The sequence below is a fragment of the Quercus robur genome, chromosome 5, assembly GCF_932294415.1.
Source record: "Quercus robur chromosome 5, dhQueRobu3.1, whole genome shotgun sequence".
NCBI classification, from domain to species: Eukaryota; Viridiplantae; Streptophyta; class Magnoliopsida; order Fagales; family Fagaceae; genus Quercus; species Quercus robur.
Window position 1 is genome coordinate 83,501,442 of NC_065538.1, and position 19,041 is coordinate 83,520,482.

Here is a 19,041-nt window from a genome sequence, read left to right on the forward strand (position 1 = left end):
GTTTATTTATTTATGATGAAAGGGAATATTTAAATTAAATATGGTTTTCAAAATTCAATTCAGACTTTGAATTTTGAATTAAATATAATTAGAAGTAAAATTGGCTGATGATCAAAATTCAAAGTCTACTTCTTCAGATTTTTGCTTTAAATCAAGACATTAATCGATTTTTATGTAGACAGGAATTGAATTTCCAATCTTTTATTCAATTATAAAAGGTTTTATTAATTAAAAGTATTAAAATAATTCTTAAACTTTATGATTTAATTTCACCATTTGAAAACTATATAGTTTACTTTGAAAGCCACCCATTTTATGTTTAAAATAAAATAAAATGAAACTACCCCTAAAATATAGGGTTTATAATGTAATTTGCAATTACCCATTAGCCCAATAAAAAAATAAAAATTCGCTCCTTCCCAATGAAAAATCCTGTTCTTATCGAGATACTGAGTCGTAAAACAGATTCACCAATACAACCGAACTGAAGAGACAGTTGATAATGGAGGCAGAAGCAGAACGAAGCTCAACTTCTAGCGAAGACATCAGCGTCTCCTCCTACGATTCCAGCCTCGTGAAAAACCCCAATTCCGAAGAAGAACAAAGAGAAGAAGAAGAACAGAGTGACTGTAATGATTACGAAGATGTTCATCAAGCTAAGCGTCGCAAATATGTGGCAGTGTTCAGAGACAGCGACGATGAAGATCGAATCAGCGATTTATCGGACTCGATCATCCTCAGCATCCTCGCGTTCTTGCCCACGAAAGACGCTATCAAAACCGGCGTTTTGTCGAAAAGATGGGTTCAGCTCTGGACCTCTGTTCCTTCTCTCAGTTTCAGCGACGCTGGTTATTTCAATAACACTAAAGTTTTCGCCTCTAATGTGGATAGTGCTTTGCTCCTGCACAGTGCTCCGAAGCTCTCGAATTTCTTGCTCGAATTCTGGTACAATTCACAGCTTAAGACTCGAGTCGATGACTGGGTTCGTTTCGCCACAGCTGCGAAGGTAGACCAACTCAGTCTTAAATTATCATCGAATTATTATAAGAATTCCGAGGCATATGTATTGCCTCAGGATCTTTATGCCAATGAATTTGTTTCTGAATTCGAATTTTGTTTCTGCAAAATTTTCCCAACTGGGGTTGTGAATTGGAGTTCACTCAAGCGATTGTGCATTGGGTACACGGCTTTGCCCGAAGAGGCGATAACGAAAGTGCTGATGGGTAGTCCTAAACTTGAATACTTGGAATTGTGTAATTGTTGTCAGGTTAAACAGTTGAGCATAGTTTCTGATAGTCTGAGGAAATTGGTAGTAAAAGACCATTTGCGACATTCGTATTTCCCTGCAGTGCAATTGGAAATTGTGGCTCCGAAGATTGAGTCACTGGAAATTCTGGGGAACTTTGATAGAAATAAGTGTCGGATCAAAGACGTGTCGGCATTGGTTGAGGCTAAGCTCGATTTCCACATGTCTATGGGTTGTAGGTGTAAAAAGGAAGATGCTTGTAAGGAGTATCAAGGCATTGTGAGGGGACTTCTTGAGAGTGTGCATCATGTCAAAGAGCTTACTGTTGGCCCATGGTGTCTCATGGTTGGTTTTTCTTGATAGCTCTCTCTGTTGTTTATTTATTTATTTCCTTTCGATCGTTCGTTTTATGCAAAAATACATGTTTAAAATTGATTGCTAATGTTGATATCAATTTGCAGAGGCATGAATGTATCAAAATTATAGCTTTTTATTGTTGGTATACATATAGTGTGCTTTTTCACTTACTATACACATCTGAACATGATATCTTGTCTCTTTGAGCCTGATTTGATTGATTTAGGGTCTGTTTATTTTTAACTTAATGACATAGAAAAACCATTTTGACATAGTAACAAACAGATGCAATAACAAAATTGAAGATCAGAAAATAAAAGGATAGATGGCCAAAGAGTACAACGCCTATGCTTTGATGATTTGGGTGTTTTGGACTGTTGTCGTTGGGATCTTGTGGCAGGTGTGGGTGGTTTGAAGGTTGGGTTTAAGGGTGAACTGTCAGGTGTGGTTGTTGTGACGGCGTTTGGAATTTTTTATTTGTTATGGCTTTGGTTGTGATCAATGGTGATGCATGAAAAATCACGTATGGGATTTATTGACATTTATCTAAGTTTGTGTTCTGCAAAACATTATAGCTAAATTGTTCGCTGGCAATATATTTAACTTAAAGCACATGGTCATATTCACTTTACCTCATTGTGGTCTGCTTCTTGCTTTGATGGACCTAGGTTCTATCTATAATGTCAGTGAAACATCGGCCTTTTCCATCTTTGAAGTGCAAACGTTTAACGGTGAAAACAAGCATGAAGAAATGGGACTTCCTTGGCATTGCAAGCCTGCTTCAAAGTTCGCCATATGTTGAGACATTGGTTATGGACATCAAATCCCACGACAACTCAGGGTCAGAGGTATGTTTTTCTTGAACCAATTTACTTGTCAAAAAATGTTTTTCTTGGACCAATTTCCAGAGTTTCATATCAATTATAGTTTGATGAAGGATTACTCCCAGTTCTTTATCTTTTTTAGTTCAATGTGTCAAACTATTTTTGGAGTCACCTCAAGGAGCTTGGAGCCTTGGTCCCCTTTAATTTCTTGGCTTAAAGAGTTAATGTTGGTTGTCAATCTTTCTAAAGTGGCCATTCTGTGGATTTTTTTACTCAAAACCCTCTCATTTGATAATTTTCTTATACAACAATGATGTCAATAGTAGATTTTTGGAAATCAGTTTGCCTGCATAAGAGGACATTCATTGTTTAAGTTACTGTCCAGAACTCCATAACAACATGACAAAATATCATCATCTAAACTGAACTTCAAAATAGATGTGGTTCAAGTCATAGTCCAGTAGTAGTGACTAGTGACATCGTTTGAGGTGTTTGATGTTTGTAGTTCGAACCCTCCCTCCCCCCTCCCACACTATCTATCTATTAAATAAATAAATAAGGAACTTCAAAACAAACTAATGTACATTTATTATGTAGTTTCTAGGAAGACGCTACTTCCACACTCGCAAGTTTGATGAAGTGAGCCATTGGAAATCAAAGAAAATCCATTTCAAGTCTTTGCTGCAATACCTCAAAACAGTCAAGATTTCTGGTTTTGTAGAAAGGTTGTTCCACAGAAAGGAAGTATTCATTTCTGTAGTACAATTTCTGCTCAAGAATGCAAAGGTGCTGGAAAAGATGGTTATCAGTGAAGCATTGGTAATGCAAAACCAGAATATGGTACATGAATTTCGACAAATGGCTCAAAAGTTGATTAGCTTCCCCAAATCCTCTCCTCAAGTAATGGTCATGTCATGTTCCCATATCAGTAAAATCATATAAAGTTATTCTAGCCTCATAAACTATTGGATTGTCACAAATATATAGTAGTTGTACAGATTACAGGTTCAAAGAACTTAAATCTTGCTAAGAATTTGATTCAACTTCCGTTGCTTTGTACTTATGTCTCCTTAGTGATATGAAGCTTGTCTTTGGATATATTCATGGTTGTCAGTGGTTATTTGCTTATCGAGTTTTTAATTTGATTCTAATCACGCAGTTTCAAACTTTGAATGAGATTGTCAAACTTTTCTAATATCCTTCGGTTCTTTTTTAATTGAATCACATATTTTTCCCATATGCCTCACTTGTGCACAAGTGGTTTATCACTAGCGCATTGATCCAGCAAAGAAATGCAAAGAAGAAATGGAATGGATTGCTTATGTCTTATAATTGTGGGGAAAAAAATTTGTTATATGTTTGAGGAATTTTCATATTAGCCAGTTTAACTTGTGGAGGTTCTGTGTATTCAATTTTTTCGGGATCAACTGCACTCCCAATATTTACAAACAAGTGTCCCCTTTGAAAGATACACAAGTTTTAAGGAAATGCACTTATTGTGGGGTATTTACCCTTCTATTATCAGTTCTCAAGTGATAGGAAAGAAGAGAGAAAGACACCATGATATTGGAAAGAGAAAATTATAAATATGTCATATCATTTGTCATTAGATGCTGACAACCATCTTTTCTAATTATTGGGGAATCTATTTTTGTCCGATAGCTCATTCTTTGTGGACTTATATGCTTTGGTTGTTTGGGATTGATTGGGTGGTAGCGGACTTATTATTTTGTTGGTACCATTGGCTTGGGAAGCATAGCTCCAATATTTGGAATTTAGTTCCAGAATGTTTAATGTGGACTATTTGGATTGAACAAGTTATTAGATTTATGCCAACAGACCCTCTTTGATTGGTCTCGGTGTTGGGGTCTTTTGAATTGTTTTACCTTTATGGAATTCATTTCGTCTATTAGTTTTTCTTAGTGGCTACTTGTGTCTTTTTGTTCACTACCGTGAACCCTTTGTATTTTCATGCTTTTTCCCTTGTTAATAATATTTTCTTCTTACTTATAAAAAATAAAAAATAAAAAAATTATCTCTTTGAAAATTAATTATCATTAAACGATTTTATCTTATCTTACCCTAAAATTATTCTAGACATTTAAGGTAAATTAGTTTATTTTATTTTTATGTATTTTGCTTTGTATTCAATTGATGTGAAAATTTCTACCATTAATTTGACTGTAGGTGAATTTGTCCTTGCTTATAAAGGTTGAGATCTTCGGCTGATTCTATTGTGAAGTAAAAACGCAACAGTAACTTTGATAAAATAAAAAAATAAAAAAATTATTCTGGACATTTTATAACTTTATAACTTTATTCTAGAAAAGTTAATTGAATCTCAATGAAAATCTCTTGAAAATTTTGTTTACTAGTAATGACCAAAATATAAGCGAAATTAATGTAAAAATTTCACAAATAGACAACAATTACATTAATAACAGTTAGATGATAATAAAATAATACAACAAAAAGATAATGAGGAAAATAATTTTAATAATTTTCAAACATATAATATTTCCAACCATTTTTGAAGAACATAAAGAATGGAAATATTTTTTTAAAGATGTATCTTATACTAACTAATTAGAGGTCAGGCTTACCAACGGTGTCTTGGTCTAGTGGTGCCAGGGGCTAGACTTGGTAGGGAGAACTACGGTTCAATCCCCCGCAAGCCCGTTGGGAGGAGTTTAAAACCTTAACCCCGGGACCCGCTCCGAAACCGGATTAGTCGGCCCAGTGGGTTCGGATACCGGTTGGGAAACCAAAAAAAAAAAAAAAAAAAAAAAAAAAAAAAAAAAAATTAGAGGTCAGGCTTTGATGCAATAGCAAGTACAAAAATTAGTCTCTTCAAAAAATTAGGTGTAAGGCTACCACCATGTCTACCCCAAACTCGGTAAAGTAGGAGTTTTGTATTACATACAAATGATATATATTATATATCTACTAAGAAATTAAAAAGACTTCACTTATCATTGTATACATTCTAGAGTCACTCTTTGTATTTTGTCTCAGATATGTACAAGTTCTTCTATGGATACACGATATTCAAAATATTATTGGATACAACAAAATTTTATGACATTTTCTTAATAAACTAAAGTGTCAGCTCACTTTAAGTCAAATAAAATAATTATAGTTGAACCCACCACAATTGGAAAATTATGAAAATATTTAGAGGGTTTTGAGTTTGAAAATGCTATTTTTTTTTTTTTTCATTATAAACCCATTATGTTGTTATTCATAATTGAGCAACAAGGCACAAATTTTTCATAACTTGCTAAGGTAACAGATCATGATTGAAGCAACATTATTTTCATACAAGCTCACCAATTATGAAATATTTTACTACTACATTTATTTATTGCTTATTTTTTTTATGAGAAGGTAAATTTGTCCTGATCATATATAAGTCCCATAAGTGCACATACCAAATATTTGAAGGATAATTATATCAAAAATAAGAAAATCCTCTTGCAAAGTGATCCATTCTTTGCAAGCCCATCCAGTATCCGCACACTTCTCGGTGGGCTGTGTTGTATTATCCCAGATAATTTATATTCAAATAGTATTAGTTCAAATCCCTCAACCAACGAGGTCGTTGTAGTATAGTGGTAAGTATTCCCGCCTGTCACGCGGGTGACCCGGGTTCGATCCCCGGCAACGGCGTCTCTTTTTAAAATTGCGTTTTAAAACACCAAAAGCAATTTGAAGTTTTAACGCCGACATAACATAATCGCCGTAACAAGTCTCCCATTTTATTTTTTTGTTTTTTCAAAAACTAAAACGTTCCATGATCACTCATTTGGGACCGTTAGATTAAATTTCTCAACTGAGCTACTATATATTAAAAATCGAAACCCAAAAAAAAAAAGCCCGCCCTCACTCTCACATTTCCAAACTCCTCAGTCCTCATTCACAGTCACAGAGAGCCTCTTCTCTTCTCTTCTCAGTTCGTTTCTCGCTTTACATTTCTATCTCTTCGTATTTCTTATTCTCTCTTCTCTTCTCAAAAACGACGCCGTCTCCACTGGCTCAGTCGCAGTGTCTTCCTTCCCTCGTTTTCTAGGGTTGCTCAATTTCCTTTTCTTCTTTGTCTCACTCAAAATTTTCGAAGCTTTTTAGATATGGAAACCGACGAGGATCAGCGTGTGATTCCTTTTCAGCTTCAATTCGACAAACCGGTCGCCTCTCAGGTTTTTCTTCTTTCTCTTTTCCTTTTTATCTTTCCGACTTTGCGTTCAATAATTGACATAAGCTTGTGTTTGTGTGTGCATTTTCTAATTTGGCGATTTGTAATGGCAGATAAAGATTGCGGAGTGGAATCCGGAGAAGGATTTGCTGGCCATGGTTACGGAGGACTCGAAGATTTTGCTGCATCGTTTCAATTGGCAGAGATTATGGACGATCTCTCCTGGTGATTTCTCTTTCTTTGTTTTGTTTTCACTAGCTTTAGTTTAATTTCTACTCATTCTGTTGTAAATTCCAGACTCTTAATTTAATTTCCATTGTTTTCACTACAAATTCTATTGTGTGTGTATATATATTACAAGTTTCGAATTCTATTGCAAATTCCAGACTCTTTAAGTTAAGTTGTTGAGTTGATCAATAGTTGTAATTGCGTATTCAATTGATACTACAATGATAGATATGTGTGCACGCGCACACACACACACACACACACAGATTTGCACATTAAATATACATATATGTGTGCACGTGTGTCTGTGTTGGTGGATTTGAACTGCGGCCAAATGTGCATTGGTTGTGTACTTACTGAATTTGTAAAACTTCTCTAGGGAGGTGCATAACATCCTTATGTTGGCGACCTGATGGTAAAGCAATAGCTGTTGGACTTGAAGATGGAACAGTCTCATTGCACGATGTTGAAGTTAGTGGCCTTACTTTATTTGTCTAAATTACTGTCACTACTCATTAGTTGCTTGTCTCACCTAGATTTTAAACATATATTTTTCATTTACTGTTTGGTGAACTATGTAATCATTGAAATTTGAAACTAAAGTTATTTCCATAGAATGAAAGCTAACATGCTGCTTATGTCTTCTGGAAATCATCATGGTGCCTTTTAACCAAGCTTGGGTAGTTCATGATTGCATTATGAGTAATATAGTACCTAGCTTTAGAACCCAACTAAGCCCTCTGACATATAACATGACTGTCATTTGTGTAATAAGAAAACAAATGGGAAAAAAGGTCCGTTAGTCTCTAAGATGCCCCATGAATAAATTAGTCATTGTGGCAGTCATGCTGTATATGGACTAGATATAGTTTATATGGGCTTCGATGTTCATTGAGTTGTCTTTTTTTTTTTAATATTTAAATTTCTCTAATTCGGCTGCATCATATTGCAATGTTTTTGTGTTGCTTGTATTTTGTAACCATACATCTTCTCATTCTCAGGTTATGTTATTTTATTTTTATTATTTTTTTTAGTTTCTCTTGTGTGGTCATGACATAATTCCTTTTATTATCGTGTTTTTGTGTGTAAAACAGTGAAATGTATGCTTAATTTTATCTTATTCTTTGTTTATTCCTTCTCTAACCCCTGGTATTCTTTATGTCAAGCAGAATGGAAAGTTGTTGAGAAGTTTAAAGTCCCATACTGTTGCTGTTGTGTGTCTTAACTGGGAGGAGGATGGACATCTGATTAGAGTATGCTTTCATCTATCTATTTGCATTCCATGTACCTTTTTGATCTTAATGGATAAATTGGATTCTTGACACGAGTATCATTTTTAGAGTTATGGCTGAGTAACATGCCCTTTAGAAAGCATATGGTGGATGCTCACTAAGCCAGTATTGTTTTCTAATTCACCTGAAGATATGTTTGAAACTATAAGTTTTCATTAAAATCAATCAATCGGAGTTCTTGAAAATTTTGAAATTTGCTCTACATGATAATCTTATTAATTGAAGCCTTTTCTTTCTATTTTCTTTATGGCCCCTCAGGGGGGTAGTGTTTACTTGTTATTTGGTCACAACAAGGATTTTCAATTCCATCCTCTTCTTTAAATTGAGTTTCAGGATGACAATGGTAACATCTCAACATATGAAGATCGTACTTCTCGTTTCTTTCCTCCTGCTCCAAGAGTTCCCCGGATGGCTGGAGTGGTATCTGGAGATACTGGCTTTATGGATGACAATGAAGATTCATTTCGAGAGCTGTCAAATTCTTCACATCAACGCTTTAATATCCTGTGCAGTGGAGACAAGGATGGAAGCATTTGCTTTAGCATATTTGGAATTTTTCCAATAGGCAAAATTGTAAGTTATTACCTTTCTTGGAAAATAGTTCTAAATCATACTGATTAACCAATGGGATGTTAACACTTTCTTGTTATGTGGTTAATGACACTAAGTGGTCCTTGCTGATGACTCTTATAAAGGGTCATGTCATATGATTTCAAGGTGTTGGGCATATAATCTCTATATCTAGCTGTACAATCCACAAAAGGTTCTTAATGCTTTGAAATTTATATAATTATTGTCTTCTTGTTTAATGCATATTTGTTTCTACCCATGGTCCTATTTATGTATGTAACTTTTGGCCATCCAAATTGTTAAACGAGTGTCTTGTAACTTGTGAAGGACTCTTCCATTCTTCATAGAATTTCTTTAACGTAGAGGTCTAAGGAGCAATTCCATGGTCGAACTACCAAAAAGTAGAATGGGCTAAAAGTAGCCTAAATTGTTCACCTTGTAGTGACTTTTCATCTTTAGCCAAGAAAAGAAAAAAAGTCTTTACTTGTTAGTTCTTGGCCCATCCAATTATGTACTGTTGTTGTTTTTTATTTTGTTAGTAGCTCATGCTAGCATACAAATCCTCAGTCATAGTTCAGTTACTACTTGATTTGAGTTTGGATTTGACTTGTTCCAGGTTCTTTTTCTTATTTTCATTTTTCCTCTTTTGATAATAATTACATCCAATATACTCCTTTTCAGTTGTATGGTTAATATGCCACTTAATACACTGTTTTATTTTAAGTTAATTGTCTCTTGACTTTGCATGTTCAGAACATACACAAGTTTTGTTTTCCTACTCCTCTTGTGGGCACTCAAGCTACTTACCGACTTCTTAATGCTTCCATTTACAAGGTATGTGATCCTTATGTAGATGACCTCACAAAATTTATGGCATGAATTTGACAATAAGATGTTTTGTCACTAGTTTGAATATTCATAAATTACCTTTTAATTAATTTTTTTTAACTAAGGATATTGCAAATACCGTTGATGAGAGACATCTACCTAGGAATGAGAACTTTTTATCTCATCCGACACAACCAAGTCATGAAACCAACACTCTTTTTTTGCTAGGGAAGGGGCGCCAGAGGGGGGGGGGGGGGGTGTTGTTATAAAAGGGGTGTAACCAAGTCATTCTGCACTCATGCAGCTACTACTAATTACATTAGGAGTCCATACAACAGAACTTTGGGAAGCTTGAGAGTACTTTTGTATACTTAATGAGAATAAGAGTGCAAGTTCACAGGGCATTATATTATTTTACCCATTTCAATTTATGGCATGCATTTGACAAAAAGGTTGTACCTAGTGCACAAGGCTTCCACCTTTGCAGGTCTAAGAGAGGTGGTTAGTTTCCCTTTCCCCTAATTTTTGGAAAGACTGACTGTGACACATCACTTGGGGGGGGGGGGGGGGGGGGGGGGGAACACGCTTGCCATTGCACTAAGATCAGACCTCATGAGACTTTCTTGCCAAAGGGTTAGCTTTTTAAGTGAAGTATGACTTTGATGGGCAAATGATGTGGCTGTCTAAATTAGAAGGTGACCAGGTTAGAAGGCAAACATTTCCTACAAATGAAATATTGTCATATATTGCCTCTCTGGTTGGTTGAACCATAATGCTTACACAAGTGAAATTATTTTTTTGGGTCAAATGCTGGTTGATTTCATTTTCTCATTTTCTGTCACCATTTCTTATCATCCATATTGTCAGGTCCATGTGCTGGTATTCTATACATTGGACTATTAACACTACAATTTTGCGATTTCTGGTTTGTATTATACTAAATTTTTGGAATTTAAGGTTTTATCAGCATTTGCTTTTAAACCAAAATGAGATTTTTATTGCTTTAGCCAAGCCCCTCTCCACACAATTCAGGTGTTTGGGAGAATTATGCTTAATTTATTTTGTAAAATACCAATTCACTTGGGACTTCTTGCTCTTGGTGTCTATAAAAGTTAATATATTCTATTCAATATGGATTTAGAAGATTGACATATAAATCAGATGCTCATTGTTTTGATTGTCTTGCATATCTTGAACCAGGAATTTCTGTACTAGTTTTTCATGTTAAGTTGCCTCTCATGGATAAAAGATTAATGCTAAAGAAAAAATAATAACAGCAGCAGTAGCAAATTTCATGGTCTCTTTAGTTGCAAATTCCAGCTGTGGGAATTATTTTATATTCTATCAAACTAAATAGTTATGTAGGTTTCTTAGTGTTAGTAATGTTTATTGAAAAAATCCTCTTATAAATATCATTTTTGAAAGCTCACAGATCTAGTTTATCAGTGCAATCTGATCTTGTTGCATTATTGTTGTCATTAGGTTGCTTTATCAAAAGATCTTTGTCATTTGATAGTCATGTGCTCGGGAGAACTTATTGAAGATAATGATGCATCAAGAGACAGAAGAACGGCTGGACATGGTATGCATGGCTTGCATTCCTTAATGCTCGATACTTCTATATTTTGGAAGAGGTAACTTTGCAGTAGAAAATGCAATTACTTATCTATGCATTTGTTTTCCCTGCATCCATCTGGCCCCTATGTCCCTCTCTCACTCTATCTGTTCCTCACTGTAGGAAAAATGAGCTTCATCAGGTCGCTCAACAAGCATCTAATATTGAGGATCTAACAGAGGTTATCCGGGCATCATTATCAGTAATGTGTAAGCAGTGGTCTGATGCTATGCACACTTTTCATGAGAAGTTTGATCCTTTGTCTACTCTGATTATTGACCATGGTAGCTACTAATAATAACACAAAACCACAGTTCATTGATGTATATCTTATCTCTTCTTTTTTTATTTACTGGTTTCTACCGTTTGTACATAGGACTTGACTCATCCCCCCAAGAGGAGTTTCTTAGCCTTTTAGGTGGTGCTCGGACCAGTCCACCAGTTCATCAATTTCTAGTTAACTCTCTTGGTGAAGTGGTATGCTCAGCCTTGTGTAAATTTATATATTTATTTATTATTATTATTTTTTCATGAAGGACATTGCGATTTTGTATTTGATATGGTAAGTTTATTACTCAATAGGGTGCCAAGCGTGTGTCAAAGGTTGTCTGTGGTGCTGGAAAAGAACTTCAGCTCATTGTCCTTAATCATCTACAGGTGTGTTATTTACTTATGACAAACAATTTATTACTTGGTACTTTCCATTCATGACATTTCACTGATATATCTGATTCTTTCAAATTGATATATAAGCAATCCTATGAATTGAGTTGGTTGAGTTCTTGAATTAGTGTCAAAATGCTTTATTTTTTATGTAGACATCAACAAGGAAAAGATGTACTGTGTAATTTTCTTTTAATTTGTAGTAGGAAAAAGTTAATTTCATGAATATAATACTCAAAGGTCAATAGAATTTATAACCATCTTAAAATTTAAAACCAAGATAAATCTTTTTGATAGCATACCATTGTCAAAAGCTGCATGCAAGTGCAAATTAATGCTTGTTATGTAAAAACTGAAATTGATTGCATTATAACCTTCTTCAACAAGTTACAAAGTAATTAGTTTTCTCTTCTTCTTTTTTCCCAAGGCATTTTTCTTTTAAAAATAAAATTTTCTAGTTATTATATGGTTAAATTCTATGTGCCTGATTCTTCATGTTCCTTATAACAAGAGGCTTAATTGGAAACTAAAAGAAAAATATCTATTTTCCAGCCTGCTGCAGAAATTATTGGATTTAGGACGGGGGAATTGAGGGGCCTTTCAAGATGGCGTGCACGCTATCAGGGTGTTGGTTTGGACGAGACACTCATCAATAATGCAACAGAAAAAGCTGGTATGTTACTTGTTCAAGTGGAACGGTTTATGAGAGTGCTTTCATCTGTGGTACAGCAGGTATGCTTGTTTGGGGATCCTTTTGTCTTCCACAGTTAATGTTTTGGACTCAAGTATTTTTGGACATATAACTGTTTGATTTATGCAGTAGCTTCCTACTACTATTGACATTCAAATTCTCTATTCCTTTCTTCCTAAGTTCCCAACCATATATTTCTGACAAAATTGTAGTCAGAATCATCAACTCCTAAGCAATACCTGAACTTGAGAAGGAAAACAACAAACCTAGATTAGAAACAACTGAATCACTTAAACAAGTTTTAGTTCCCAACTTGTAGGCTTTCTGTTTTATAGTATGTGCATTTAAAACTTTTGCTTATTCTTATTTACTAATATGGATTCAATCTTGGAACACTCGACTCGACGGCTAGTTAAGGTTTTGCTTGACTTAGTTATGTGGCAAAAACTAGACAAAATTGGATGGTTTCTTAAGGTGAATAGCATAATCTTAACAATTCATGAGACTTGGTCAGTGTATTTCGTTTTAGTTGAGTCAAAAGTAGTTATTCATTGCCTCTGCTTTAAGAGGTTGGAGGAGAGATTGTATCAAAAGTGCAATTTTTTGATTTAGAGAGTTGGTTTTAGCCTGTGGTGTGTTCTTTTCCTCCATCCCTCCATTATCATATATCTAATGAAAAATATTACTAAACATTGTACAATTTTCATAGTGAACTTTCTGATCTTTATGGATGACCATGCCTATATTCTACATGAGATTATGGAAGCTGTTTCTCAAAATTTGGCTTCTTCCTTGCATAAATTTTAAATTTATGAACTTCACATTATATAATCCCAGTCACCAAGAAGGCTGCAGTGAATGGACATCTCAAGAAGCAAGAAACTTGGTGCTTGTGAAATTAGGAAATTAAAATAATATTTATTTTCTGATTTTACTTGTCTTCCAAAAGGACTTTCTATAAATTGTTGGATGGGCTTAGGAACATAATTACTTAACTTTGAAAACTGGCCAAAATAACTACCAGGACAATCCTTTTGGATTTGTATCTTGAGTTTGATTCTAATTTTGTCTTTTCTTTCAGTTTTCTAATTTCTTCAACTGGCTTCTAAAATGTATAAAGCTACTAATGTCAGAACCCAGTGATCAGCTTCTACCATACAATAGGTTTGCCTGTCTGATTTTCCTTCTTGTTCCATCTGGTTAGGGGCAAATATTTTGCAGTCATCTTATTTATTTATTATTTTGGCAGTGAGCTTGCTGTAATATTTTTGAAATTTTTATATGATCAAGATCCTGTTAGAAAGTTGCTGGAGCTATCTGAGGCTGATTGCGATATTGAAATTGAATTGTAAGTTAGTTTTCAACAATTAAAGATTTAATCTGTCCTTAACTTCTGTCACTTACAGCCTTATCTGACATCATTTGGGCATATTATAGTTTTGGCTTACATATAACTTACATGGTAATTGCATATGGGTTGACATTTGAGATTGTTTTTGTGTGAAAACAGATCGAGATTATCAATGAACATGTAAGAATGAGTCTCCTGAACTACTTTCTTATACAAAATTCATGGTCTTCGGACCAAATGGGATCTTCTCCCCACCATACATAACAGGCAGAGGGAAAGGTCACAGTTGAATCCCATACGGGTCTGTGACTTATGTATGTCTTCAAAAAAAAAAGCTATATTACTGAGAAATCCACTGTTATTTTACATAGGAAATTCTTAAAGTCACTTTGACTTCTCTAATGAAATCCAAATGAACTACTGGCATTAGTTCCCTAGAAAGCCTTTTCATTTTGCAGTGGATGTGTGTATGCATATCTTTACACATGGTTACATGAATGCATGTCTCTGCATGTTTTCAAATATGTTTATTTTACATAGGAATTCTAAAGTTGCTTCAACTTAATGAACTAATGCCATTAGTTCTCTAGAAAGCCTTTTCATTTTTGCAGTGGATGTGTGTATGCATATCTTTACACATGGTTACATGCATTTATGTCTCTGCATGTTATCAAATATGTCAATATGTATTTGCAGTGCTCTTCAAACAATCTGATGTTGCTAAATTCTTCAGGGAAACAATGCAAAGAGTTAAGGAATTAGTTCATTTTGGGGGATTTTTAGATTGTGAATATCTGCGAAGGACACTTGCTAAAGAATTTCAGCAGATGGAATCTAGGTATTTCTTTCTTGCTCCTTTTCATTTCCATCATACATAAACATAAATGCGGGTTATATAATTCAGATTGCAAATATTGTTCACCTTTTTTTTTTTTTTTTTTTTTTTTTTTTTTTTCCATAAAATGACACTTTCTTAGCAACCCACTCCCCTCTCCCCACCCAAAAAAAAAAAAAAGTAAAAGTAAAAGAAAAATGAAGTATAAATTAACATTGAAAGGGAAAAATATGAAGATTTTTGAAAACCAGATTATAAATAAAATCTCTAAATAAAATTTGTATTTTAACAGACAATAAATCTCTTTAGAGTATACACTATTTCCGGTTTTAAATCATTTTAGAATTGCTTCATTAATTATTTTATTATTTCAGTTTCAAGGAAGCTTTTCTGATGCCATTTAGCACAATTTCCGAAAAGATACTTTGTGAGAATCTATTGCCACTGTTCTCTCTTCCATCTTCACCGGCATCCACTTCTTTCCCTGTCCCTACATCAATATCATACTATGAGGTAATGTTATTCTGTGTGAATTTCATGACATATAGTTATGTCTGAACTTACATGGTCATTTGGTAGTTTATTCATTTTTTATCCTGTAAAAGCAAGTGAAGGTTTCATGTTTTATAAAGTTAATCATTCTCTATAACAGTGGTTATGACCTAGGATGCATGATTTGAATATCCTACCTATGAGTCGGTTTAGAATTATTTATTTATTTATTTATTTTTGATAAGTAATAAACTTCATTGAAAATCAATATAAGGAAAAAAATAAAATAAAACAAGGCTTTCCTTGCTTGCTTAATTAGAGAGTTAGTATGCAGCTTGGGACTCCTATTTAAAGGCCCCAAGATTCAGTATCATTATGCTTGATTTGATAAATAAAATTTTGTTGGAATTTTCCAATGGCTTGGTGGTGGCTATAGGCAATTCTAGGTGTTGACTCCAAGCCACCCTAGGTACTGGCTCTTAGGTTATTTGTTCTTTTGTTTCTTTCCTGCAAATATCTTTCTGAGTTTATGTCCTGCATCAGCATCACACTCTTGCTTTGGCTCTCACTCAGCACTCTGGTATCCTAGGGTTTTATTTTTACAAATGAGTATCTTACTGCATTCCAATGGTCTTATAGTTTTTTTACATCTGCAGGATTCCTCCCATGCCATGTCATCTAATCAGACCAGTCAAAATAGTTTCATTGATTATATCTCTTTCCAAATACCTGAAGAGTCTTTCCCAGAGATTGCCAATTGTATAGGCATAGCAAGAGGGTTTATGAATGATTTGATCAGTGTAAAGAAGGGCTATTCTTCATTGGAAGCTGTATTGTTGGGTGTCCCTGATGGTTATCATTGTGTGGATCTTTCCTTATATAAGGTTAAGACCTTGATTTAACATGTAGAGTCTCATGGTTATCATTGTTGGGTGTCTCTGATGTTGTCTAATGCATTTTGTTTAAACAGGAAAGTCAAATTGTTCTGTTATTAAATGAAACTACCTCTTCTGAAGGCTCTGGAGATGCCTGTATGATGATTGTACAAGCAAATGACCTTCCATTTGTATCTATTTCAAGGTCCACTAGTCTAGACTATTGGATGTTGCATCAATTAAAGGTAATATAGGTTTCCTGTTTCATTCTTATTTCTTGGATTGGATAACTTAAAAAGGACGTCATTGCAAACTACTTAGTTTTTGCGGAGTTGACATGTTTTTGGAATTCTTTCATTCGTCTATTCAAACTCCTCTGTCCCAACAATATGACAGCCCATTTTCTAATGCCCATGCTGTCTTAATTGTAGTTTCTTTATCTTTTGCAAACCTAAAATTATTCAAGTTAAAATGCCCTCCATGTGGCATTTGTTAATTGTCTTAAAGTCAAGTATCTTATTTATCTTCTATCAACTTCCTCCTTTTTTAGTTTATTTTTTAACTTGTGTTTCAATACATTAGGTTTTTTTTTTTTTTTTTTTTTTTAGATTTAAAATCTCCCAAGGTTAATTGCATTCCTTTCAGCCAAAGTATCTTTTTTAGAGCTGCTTTGTGGCTAACCCCCAAAATTTTGGATTAAGGCTTTGTTGTTGTTGTTGTTGCTTTGTGGTTAACTACCAACTTCTCTGCAACTCTGTATGTTTAGGAATCTGTTGTTTACCTGCAAATGGAGAATGAAAAAGTTCGCAGTATTCCTCACTCTGTAATTGCTCCCCTGGCAGTTAGCAGTAAGTGTTTCTCATTTTATTTTATTTTATTGTTTTTAAGTATTGTTAAGTTACATGTGCATCTAGTGGGTCTTTAATCTATGATCTCACCCTTCACCTTGTCCATACAAGGAGGAGGTACCATTTGAGCTAGAGCTCACTTGGCTCATTTTATTTGGTTGATTTTGTGAAGAACTATAGTCCTAGTATGGGTTCTATCAGGCAGACCGTGACCACGTTGATAAGTTTAATATGTTGACTAATGATAAGAATGTTATATAATTAATGATATCAAAGCTTAGATTCACCATTGAACACAATGAACAGGAGACTAATTGAAAACCTTAAGAAGGTTGCCTGATTTTCCATAGTGATACTGATATTTGACATTTCTTGCAAAATAATAATATTGATGATAATGCAAGAACTGCAGTATAGTAGTATGGACAAAATACATTTTTCCACCCTAAATTTTGCCTCATTTTCAATCTCTCCCCACCTCCCCGCGCCCCCCCCCCCCCCCCCCACCAAAAAAAAAAAAAAAATCAATTTGCTTGATTGACACCCCAATTCGAGATATTTGTATCGACCCCCTACTGTCTAAATAAGGTGTTAAAGGAGATAGAAATAGTTTTCTTCATTGCAACCAATGAGGGTAATTTCGTCATTACCTCATTTTCCATCTCTTAACACTTAATTTAGACGGCAGGAGGCATATTGATACAATTCTTTTAAATTGGGTGTAAATTATGCAAATGGATGTTTTGGGGGGACATTATAAATGGGGTGAAAGTTTATGGTGGAAAAGTATAGTTTTCCCTAGATTTTTTAAAAGAATATTCTTACTTTTAAGAGAAAAGGTCAGGTGTAAATTGTATTGTTTAGGCTGATTCATAACAGAAGTTTAAATAAACAACAATTTCTCCTGTCACTCTGCGGCTAGCTTGTTTTGTCATTGGGGATGTCATATTCACTAGTATTGAAATGGTGACTACATGATGAATCTTATTCTGTTATAGGGACTACTCCATGAGAATGCGCCAGAAATTGGACTAGTACATTTATTTGTGTCGTTTCAATAACACCTTTTAAAGCATGCTTATACGTCTCCTATAATTGCGTGAACTCTTGAATTTTGTCTATAACCCTCACATCATCAGTCCTGTTCTCCATCATTGTCGTCAATGTCATCAAAATCTGTCATTGTAATATGGGTTTTACTAACAAATGCAAACGCCTAAAGAATATGTTAGTAAACAAATTTTTTTTTTTTTTTTAAATTATAGAAAAATGAAAAAGTAATTAACTAACTAATTGATTTGACAATTTTTTCAGTTTTTCATAAATAAAAAAAATTCTAAAATGAATAGTTAGTTAATGTATGCCCAAGGGATACATACATGAATAAATGTTACATATACAATGATTTTCACAACATTTTATTAGTTTTCATTTAAGCTCACCATCATCTTTTTTGAAAATTATTGTGACAGCATCCCGAGGTGTTGCTTGTGTATTTGCTGCAAGAAAACGTGCCTTGGTCTACATCCTGGAGGAAGACGAAGATGAGGTCTCCGATGCAGAATAATCTCTTATATTTTTTATTTAAATTTGTCTGTTATATATTTTTTTAATCTTACTGCAAAATACTAACGTGTTGTATCATATGATTAATTTTGTGTTCTGCTTATCATTTGTTATATAGTTTTTGTTTTCAATTGTTGTTTTTTCCTTTTTGTATAACGTGAAAAATAGTGTCCTGCATCATTGAACCAAAGCAAACCGAACATGATCTGTAGGAAAGTAGGATTAGAAGTAATGATACTTCCAATCCTATAGAGCCTTAAGAAATAAAAGTTTGACAATATCAAAAAATATAAAGCTTTCTCAAGAATAAGAGATGCAAGCCGTAAGCCAATATCTGCACGAAAGTTCATCTGATTAGATTCAATAAACATTTTACAAACCTAACTCACTCACAGGGCACATGTTCAAGAGAGTGAAGTTAGAAGGCAAGCCGAGCGGGCAATTTCAGTTAATTCTTATCATACTTGGGTGAAAACTACGTAAAACTAATAAAGTCTCACTAAATTTAATCTTCTAACACGTACAGATGATGCATCTCATATAGAAAAGTATCAGAGCAATCATGCAA

The 19,041-nt window shown here is 34.2% G+C and overlaps 2 protein-coding genes and 1 non-coding gene across 3 annotated transcripts; all 3 read left to right on the forward strand.

Moving 5' to 3' along the window:
- The first annotated feature begins 407 nt into the window (after nucleotides 1–407).
- Nucleotides 408–3,600, forward strand: LOC126727430 (putative F-box protein At1g49610). Its single transcript, XM_050433105.1, has 3 exons — nucleotides 408–1,591; nucleotides 2,272–2,451; nucleotides 3,025–3,600. The coding sequence occupies exons 1-3, from the start codon at nucleotides 503–505 to the stop codon at nucleotides 3,367–3,369; spliced, it is 1,614 nt and encodes a 537-aa protein (XP_050289062.1). The 5' UTR covers nucleotides 408–502; the 3' UTR covers nucleotides 3,370–3,600.
- Nucleotides 3,601–6,024: 2,424 nt separating this feature from the next.
- TRNAD-GUC (transfer RNA aspartic acid (anticodon GUC)) lies at nucleotides 6,025–6,096 on the forward strand. The gene has a single exon. It is a non-coding gene; the product is annotated as a tRNA-Asp (tRNA).
- A 212-nt stretch (nucleotides 6,097–6,308) lies between these two features.
- On the forward strand, nucleotides 6,309–18,604 carry LOC126727431 (anaphase-promoting complex subunit 4). Its single transcript, XM_050433106.1, has 19 exons — nucleotides 6,309–6,623; nucleotides 6,733–6,844; nucleotides 7,227–7,318; nucleotides 8,017–8,100; nucleotides 8,473–8,712; nucleotides 9,463–9,543; nucleotides 11,020–11,171; nucleotides 11,276–11,436; nucleotides 11,529–11,629; nucleotides 11,735–11,809; nucleotides 12,368–12,547; nucleotides 13,588–13,670; nucleotides 13,756–13,854; nucleotides 14,591–14,695; nucleotides 15,067–15,205; nucleotides 15,841–16,068; nucleotides 16,155–16,304; nucleotides 16,826–16,907; nucleotides 18,380–18,604. Exons 1-19 carry the CDS (start codon nucleotides 6,555–6,557, stop codon nucleotides 18,472–18,474), a joined length of 2,328 nt encoding a protein of 775 aa, XP_050289063.1. The 5' UTR covers nucleotides 6,309–6,554; the 3' UTR covers nucleotides 18,475–18,604.
- The last annotated feature ends 437 nt before the right edge of the window (nucleotides 18,605–19,041 follow it).